This window comes from Elephantulus edwardii, unplaced genomic scaffold (assembly GCF_000299155.1).
Source record: "Elephantulus edwardii isolate Elephantulus edwardi_28Jun2011 unplaced genomic scaffold, EleEdw1.0 scaffold00002, whole genome shotgun sequence".
Classification (NCBI taxonomy): Eukaryota; Metazoa; Chordata; class Mammalia; order Macroscelidea; family Macroscelididae; genus Elephantulus; species Elephantulus edwardii.
In genome coordinates, this window is record NW_006399752.1 from 16,968,463 (window position 1) to 16,977,455 (window position 8,993).

The 8,993-nt window shown below is 39.9% G+C and overlaps 1 protein-coding gene across 1 annotated transcript in view; it reads left to right on the forward strand.

Annotated features, from left to right (window-relative positions):
* The window catches only part of TRAPPC3L (trafficking protein particle complex 3-like), an 83,902-nt gene extending 75,271 nt beyond the window's left edge, over positions 1-8,631 (forward strand). The window contains exons 4-5 of the mRNA XM_006879019.1: positions 285-470; positions 8,512-8,631. Of these exons, the coding sequence (XP_006879081.1) occupies positions 285-470; positions 8,512-8,631 (306 nt within the window). The remainder of the gene's footprint in view (positions 1-284; positions 471-8,511) is intronic.
* Positions 8,632-8,993: the final 362 nt, after the last annotated feature.

Genomic DNA, 8,993 nt, shown 5'->3' on the forward strand with positions numbered 1-8,993 from the left:
GTAGTCAACCATTGTGTTGCACTGCTGGTAATATTATTTGTTTTAGTGATTTTTATGAGTCATTGAGTCAGAAACGATTCATAGCTGGCTGGCCCTTTAGTGGGTTTGTAGAGGCTCTAAACTGCACTGGGGGAGATTTCATGCCTTTAGGTCCATAGGGCAGCTCCTCACCACTAAGGCACCAGCGCTCCCTCTGGTACCGTTATCCTATACCTAGATATTTTCCTCTAGAGTAAGTTTAACTAAATGTTCATTTTGTTTGTTTGTTACCCTCTTTTTATCAGGTTGCCTTCAAAATGTACTTGGGAGTTACACCAAGTGTGACCTGTAACAGTTCGAGCCGAAATGAGTTTTCATTGGTGCTGGATAAGAACCCGTTGGTGGAGTTTGTGGAAGAGCTTCCTGCGGGACGGTCTTCTCTGTGCTACTGTAACCTTCTCTGTGGAATTATCAGAGGTGCCCTGGAAATGGTAAAACCTGCATTTCATTGTGCTACTTATATTAGTTATTTAGTGTTTCTGGATACAAATGGTTAACACACTTGGCTGCTAACTAAAATGTCCAAGTCTACCCAGAGGAGAAAAAGCATGAAGATTTGTTGTTGTTGTTGTTATGTGCTGTCAAATCACCTACAACTCATAGCGACCCTATGTACGACAGCCCTAAACCCTGCTCTATCCTGTGCTCTATCCCAATCTTATTGTCTCTGACATACCTACCCCCATTACCCTAGTCACTGAATCAATCCATCTCATCGAGGGCCTTCCCCTCCTGTGCTGTCCCTCCACCCTACCAAGCATGATGTCCCTCTCCAATGACTGGTCCCTCCTTGCATCATGTCCAAAGTATGTCAGATGAAGCTTTATAATTCTTGCCTTCAAGGAGCAGCCCAGTTTAACCCTCTCCAGGACGAACCTCTTTGCTGTCCTAGCAGACTATGGTATATTCAATAGTCTTCTCCAGCACCACAGCTCAAAGGCATCAGTTCTCCTCTCATCCCTAGTCAGCTATTGAAAACCCTGTGGAGTAGACTTCTTTTCTGACACACATAAAACTGAGTCAGAATTGCATCAACAGCAACTGGCTGGTTTTTTGTTGTTGCTGCTGTTTTTCGTTTGCTTGTTTTTAGTAATCTATTGCTGTGTAACAAATTACCTCTAAATGTACCAGCTTAAAACAATAAATGTTTGTTCTCTCACACAGTTTCTGTGGATCAGGAATCTGAAAGTCGCTTAGCTGTGTGAGTCTAGCTGTTTTATTCATGAGATTGTAATCAAGTTGTTGTCTTTGGAGATTTGACTGGGACTAACAAATCTGCCTCCAAACTCACTTATGAGGTTGTCAGCATTTAGCCAGGGACTCTAGTGCCTTGCCAAAGTGACTTCTTTGGAGAGATCCTGATAAAATGATAGCTGGATTTGCCTAGAAAGAAAACAGATTAGAGAGAGAGAGTGAGGGGAAGAGAACCCAAGATGGAAACCCTATTCTTGTTTGTTTTGTTTGGCTGTTCTTTTATTATTATTATTATTATTATTATTCATTTTAATGAATGTTTACAGAGACTTAGGGTTTCCATTCATTCATTGTCACATTTTTCTCCCTGCCCACTTCTCCCCCTTAATTCTCTCTTCTCTTTGAAAAGTAAAAGAAAAATTCTTTCATTTTGTTATACAATCCCGCCCCCCAAATCCACTCCACTATGCAGCCTTCATTCTGGACTCCTATCAGGATAATATACCCAATCATATATCGCTTTTAAACAGTTCTCTCTATCATCTGTTTCAATGCAGTATACATTATTTATCTCCTCTTTTTCAGTCTCCCCTCAACCCCAATGTCAGTCCCATTTTACAACAGTGACACTATGCAATATTTGTCCTTTTGTGACTGAGATATTTCAGTCAGCATAATGTCCTCCAGGATCATTAATTTTGTATAATATTCCATGAGTTCTTTGTTTTTCAATGCAGCATAGTATTCCATTGTGTGAATATACCAGAGGAAAGCCATATTCTTTAGTAATCTAATCCAATAACCTAATCTCAGAAGCAGGAGTGGCATTCACTTCCTAAATAACATGCCTCTGGAAACTCTATGATCTTTGATAAGTGTCAATAGTTATAGAACAGCTACAGGCCTTTCGTTCATAGGGTTGTTATGAATCATGTTCAACTTGAAGACAACAACAATAACAATCCCAGAAGTGGTATACACCACTTCTGCCATATGCCATATGCCACATTCTTTTGCAGTCCTATTATTGCAGTGTACCTGAGGATGTGAATACCAGGAGATAGGAATCAGGATAGCATTGTCTCAGAGAACATCTTTCATATTGGGATTGCTCATCGATTTGAAAAAACAAAAATTCATTGGTGTCGAGTTGACTCTGACTCATGGTGATCCTCTGTATGTCAGAGCAGAAAACTGGACTCCATGGGCTTCTTAATGACTGATTTTCTCAGAAGTAAATCATCTCCAAGACTTTCTTCTGTGGTACCTACCACCATTAAGTGCCAGGAGCTAAGGATGCACAGATGAACAGGACACAGTTCCTGCCCTCCAAAAATCTGTGTCTAGTAGAGAAGCTGGATGAGTAAAGAAAGGAAACAGTATAATTAAGAGTTATGGGAGGACCTAGGGGCAAATCCAAGCATCAAATTCATCAAGTCAGCTCTGACTCATGGCCACCCTCCATCAGGTTTCTAAGGCTGTATATCTTAATCTAAACACAGTATAGAATCCTGCTCCTTTGGTATAGCTGGTGGAGTCCAAATGTTGAGCTTTCAGTTAGCAGCCCCATGTGTAATGTACTATACCACAATACCACAAGGGGATTAGAAAAACCGTCCTAGAGAAACTCAGAGGTACTTCTGAAGGAAAAATAGGAGGTAAATAAAAGGCTTTAGGGATAGGGGAGGAGAGAAAGAATATTCCAGATAAAAAGTGCAACATGTCCAAAGGCACAAAAAGATTTTTAATTAAAGAACAAGGACCTTAGGGGAGCTCTGGTGGCCTAGTGGCAAGGAGCTGCAACTACAATCCCAGAGGCACATGGTTCGAATCCACCAGATGCTCTGCCAGGGAAGGAGGGACAATCTCCTCCTGTACCAGTCAGATCTGATTTGACGGTATGCTCACACAAAAATAATAAAATAAAATGAGCTTATTTTTTTTAAAAAGAACAAGGACCTTGTGTTAGTTCAGTAAGACTCTTATATAGACGGAGAGAGTGACTATTGTGAGAAAATATGTTTAAATTATTTAAAGAGATCTGCTTTTAAAAATTACTTTCTACAACATATTTGGGCATAGGGATTTTTTTAAAAAATTAAAATTAAAAGCAACAGAAAGCTGAAGATTATCAACAAAAATTATCAAATTGAAACTCATATCTTAAGAATGTAATTTTTTTTCAGTGAAATGAAAATGTGTAAATGGGGCTGGAGACTAAGATACAGGTGATCAAGACCATAGTCTTTGCAATTACTTGCTATGCATCAGACAGCTGGACAGTGACTAGGGGTGATAGAAAAAAATTGATGCCTTTGAGCTGTGGTGCTGGAGAAAAATATTGAATATATACCATGGACTGCTAGGAGAACAAACAGGTTCATCCTAGAAAGGGTGAAGCAAGGCTACTCCTTGGAGGCAAAGATTCTGAAGCTTCATCTGACATACTTTGGGCATGTTGCAAGGAGGAACCAGTCCTTGGAGAGGGATGTCATACTTGAGAGAGTGGAGGGACAGTGCAGTAGAGGAAGACTCTTGATGAGATGGATTGATTCCGTGACTGGGGTAATGAGGGAAGATGTGTCAGAGGTTGGCGTAGGATAGAGCAGGTTTCAGGGCTGCCTTACATGGAGTCGTGATGGCATGTAACCACACAATAACACTGGAGAGACTGGGAAGAATTGTTGGAAAGTGGACGATGGCAGTGTGAGCTAAGACAGGAATAAAGCTTGCAGAGTGGGAATGGAGAAGGAGTGAGTGATTTGAGAGACAGTAAAAAAAGCTAGTTTGAAGTAGCCAGTTGTCCATCAGGAGAGAGACAGGTAATCTCTTCCCTGAGGACTTATAGCTCTGGAAACCCTCTAGAGGGTCACGAGGAGTTGGAACTGACTAAGTTATAGTGGGCCTGAATTAGAGTTTTGAATAAAGTAAAATATGTACATCTAGGTTATGGGTTGACGGAAAGAGACAAAGTTGGGGAAAAGATTCAGTAGTGGCTTCGAGGAGCCTGTGGAGATAGTTGTATCAATAACCTTAAAAGAAAAGCTAAGAAGAGTAGATTTGAGGGTGTTTAAAATGTGTGTGTGCACACAAGTGAGGATATCCCATGAGAGGTTTCTCATGCCTGTTTGGAGCTCACAGAGAGGTAAACTCAAGAGGCAGTGAAAGTGACCAAATGCCTCAGGAGAATGTGTAGAGTAAGAAGAAAAGGGAGTCACAAATAAAGCCTAAAGAGTAACTGAACGTTATAGGGTCTAACAGAGAAAGGAGATGCTGTGAAGGGTAGCATTAAGCAGTTGTTGGTGTGTGTCGTTAAGTTGGAACTGACTCATAGCTGACACATCCAGTGAGCTTTCAGAGGCAGTAAAATCATGCAGAAAGAGATTGCCCAGCGCTCTCCCATAGAACAGCATGTGGAGTCAAACCACAAACCTTTGGGTTGACAGTGTAGCTGCTTGACAATAAACCACCAGAGCTCCAGAAGGAGACTAAGTAGAAAAGAAAAAAGATATCAGGAAAGAACTAAGTAATAGAAATGAGGGGGACATGGCTCAACTGTCAGCAAGACTAGGCAGTCTTATAAGGTGAACAGTAACAGGAGGGAGTTGCACACTCTTTGGAAAAACCAATCATAATAAATCAAAGGGGCAGCATTTTCAAAACAGAGGATGGAAGAGGTCAGAAGAGCAAATAAAAACTGAGAAACACAGAAACGAAGTGCTCTTATATTGTGGAGATTGCAATTAATATCATGAAACAAAATGTATATGAGTTATTGAATGGAAAAGGAAATTGCTCTGTAGATTTTCACTCAAATTACAATAAAAACTTAAAAAAGACTCAAAGAGGAAAGGATTTAAAGAGAGGGGAAAATTAATTTCCTCCTGTACAGTTAGCTGCCTCTGAAAACCCACTGGAGGGTCAGCTATAGGTTTATTCTGACTCAATGGTACACCACCACAACAATAAATAACAAGACCAAGTTAATTAAAACCAGACCTGACAAATAGCCACCACAGGAGGAACCAAGGTCAGGGAGGAAGGGCTTTGGAAAAGTTGCTCAAGGACGTGGAAGGAAGAGAAGACAATCTTTCATAGACTAAGGAGCCAAGAGGAGTTTAGGTAACAATTGAAGAGATTACCATCAACAGATCTCACTTTTTCAGAAGATTAGCTCTTAAGAGTGGTGGGACAGGATAGTAAAAAGCCAGACCTGGGTTTGCCTACCCAATGAAGGAGAATGCATTTTGTTTTAAATCACATGTGAGAGTTGTTGTTCTTGATTGCCAATAGTGACTCTATGAAAAAAAGACCTGAAGCCTTTCTTTAACTATCGTCGTTTCTCAAAGTTCCTAGAGTTTCCAGAGCCATGTTGTTTAGGAAGTGGATGCCACTACTGCTTCCAAATGTAATAATTAGTGGAAGAATATATAGTGTTGTTGTATACTGTGGGGTTGGAACTGACTCATAGCTGATGCTCAAATGGGATTTCAGAGGCAGTTTAATTGCATGAAAAGAGATTACTCATGTTTATCCTGCAGAACAATTCATGGATTTGAACCATGTACCTCATATAACGCAATGTTGTTGTTATGTGCCATGGAGTTGCCTGCACCTCATAGCAGCCCGTGAACTGTAACAGCTCTGAACCCTGCCTAGTCCTGAGCCAGTCTCACTGACTCTAACACACCTAATTGCTTCAGTTACCGCGTCAATCCTTCTAATCCAGGGTCTTGCTCTCTTGCACGGTCCCTCCTCCCTTCCAAGCATGATGTCCTTCTCCAAGGACTGGTCCCTCTTGGCCATGTGCCCACAATATGTCAGATGGCGCTCCAAAGCCATTGCCTCCAAGGAGAAACTTGGTTTCACCCTCTCGAAGACATACCTGTTTGTTCTCCTGGCAGTACATGGTATGTTCATATAAAACAATAGATGTAGAATATTATTAATGCAAATCTTCTTGCTGCTTCACCAAGATTTTTCTAGTCTTTCTCTACTATTAAAGTGGTCTTGAGATTATAGAGTGAGAGGAAAAAGAAAGCATCCTGTGAGTTTACACAAAAATTGTTAATTAACTTAAAATCAAGTTAAAAGAAAGAAAGAAGTCTCCAGTCTTCATGGATAGCAGTGTGTTCTTATGCTGAATGACAAATAGGCTGTCTACAAATTATTAGTTTCCAAATGTCAAAAACTTCAACTATCTATGTCATTTTAATTGGTTTTCTGTAATCTCTGATTGAGACATAGAATATTTTATGGGGAGAAAAAAAATGACTGCAAGTGAATTTGCTTTCTGTGTTTCAAAGGGCATTTACTTTTCAACTGGGTAATGGACTTCACAAAGATATGGTTTTTCTTCCCTATACGAGCCAGATAATTTACACACAGTAGGGTCTACTATGTAGGCTGACTGAAAAAGATATTTTCAATGAGAGGGAAGAACTGAGTCAGATTCAGTGTAATGAATATTAACTGAAAAAAATGAAGATAAATTATTAACTTCCAGTAAGCACAGGTATCCCTCCTTACTTGCTTTTATGAAAGAGCTCCACAGGCACAATGAATAAGAGCTTGGCTGCTAGCCAAAGGTTGGCAGTGTGCAGAAGAAAGATATGACAATCTTCTCCTGTAATGATTATTGTTGTTGTTAGGCACCACGGGCTTGCCTCTGATTCCCAACGACCGTATGTACAACAGAACATAACCCTGCTTGAGTCTGTGCCATCCTCACAATCTCTGTTGCGTTCAAATCTTCTGTTGTAGTCACCATGTCAGTCTACTCAATTGGGGTCTTCCTCTCTTTTGCTGACTCTCCACTTTTCCAGCCATTATGTCTCCAAGGACTAAGCCCTCCTCATAACATACCAAAAATACGTAAGACAAAGGATGACCATCTTTGATTTTTTAAGGAACACTCTGGCTGCTCTTTTTCCAAGACAGATTTATTTGTTCATAAAGATTACAGCCTTGCAAACTCATGATGCAATTCTACTCTGTTCTATAGAGTTGTTACAAGTCAAGATCAATGGCAATGGGTTTGTTTGACTTTTATTTGCTTTTAATTGTACTTTAAGGAGTTCTTATAGTATGATATGTATTGGGTGGCTAACTGATCCGTCAGCAGTTCAAATCCACCAGCTGCTATGTGGGAGAAGGAAACCCATGGAGGGTCACTATGAGTTAGAAGCCACTCTATCACAGTGGGTTGGATTGGGTTCATTTGTTGTTCTTATTTATTGTTGTTTTGTTGTTATGTGCCGTCGAGTCATTTGCGACTCATAGCGACCCTATGTACAACAGCCCTAAACCGTGCTCTATCCTGTGCCAATCTCATTGCCTCTGACACACCCATCCCGATTACCCCAGACACTGAATCAATCCACCTCATAGAGGGTCTTCCCCTCCTGCGCTGTCCCTCTACTCTACCCAGCGTGATGTCCCTCTCTAAAGACCCGTCTCTCCTTATAACATGTCCAAAGTATGTCAGACGAAGTCCCAGAATCTTTGCCTCCAAGGAGCAGCCTGGTTTAACCCTCTCTTATTTATTACAGTGACTTAAAATAACCCTGAAGGAATACCCTACTGAGAGTAGGTCAGCAATTTCATGGTTCTGTATGTAAGAAAATTGTCACAAACAGAGAAGTGAGCCTGAGGGGGCTGACTGTGGTGTCTGGGAAGTGGGAACTGCTTTGCAGAAGAAAAGAGGCCTGAGTAATAATATTCAGGTCTATATTTTAAATCTTTAATTTTATATTCATAATTTATTTATTTCCTTTTTTTTCAAAGCTCTTAGAGCATAATTGATTGCTAAATGTTGTTGGGGTAAATGATTATGCTGCTTCGCAAGAGACAGAATGATATATGGTAAATCAATCTGAGAAGAACCCTTTAAGGATTCACTTATGCTTGAAAGTTCTGCTTGGTTTGTGCATTGGGTTAAAGCCATCTTTGTGTTGGAAATACATGCTCCTCTTGTAGCTTGTCAGAAGCCCACACCTCTTGGTCTGTCCCAGAACCATTTGGTTTAGACTAGGACTTCAAGTATCCTACTCTTTTTTTACTCACACCTCAAGACTGACCTGCAGTCAGACCATCTATGGAGGGCATACAATCCATACACCTGACTCTTATTTTCATCATTCTATAATGAAAGATTAACACTTTATGGGATGGATACAGCTGAAAGGGGGCTTGAGAAAAAATTGCTGCTTTTAAATTTTTAAAAATTTAAAAGCTGAATGACACAGTGTTAACCCCCCCCCTTTCTTTCTGTCCTAGGTTCATTTGGCTGCTGATGTTACATTCTTGCAAGACAGACTAAAAGGCGACAGTGTGACAGAAATAGGAATTACATTTCTAAAAAAGCTAGAAGAGAAAAAATACAGACGGAAAAAATGAAGACTAGCATGTAAAATGCCACAAGGTGGCTAATTGGGAGTTACTATTAGCCAAACATAAATTTAGAATTGCTTTGTAGCATGAACTTGTAAATGTTTAGAAATAAGTCAGAAATTTTAAATGCCTACCATAAGGATTTAAAGCTGTTTTTCTTATGCTTATGAATGACACATATTTTCATTCTGTGTTATTTTATAAGTAATCCCCTATGAGAAGCATGAATTCTAGATATTATGCAGTTAATCTTAAAATAATCTAGTCATTCTATTAACTCATAACAGAAAACACAGAAAGTATGAGAGTGAGAGTCTAGCTATACAAATGATTTGTCTCTTCTTAGAAAATTGGTAAAATGATATAGT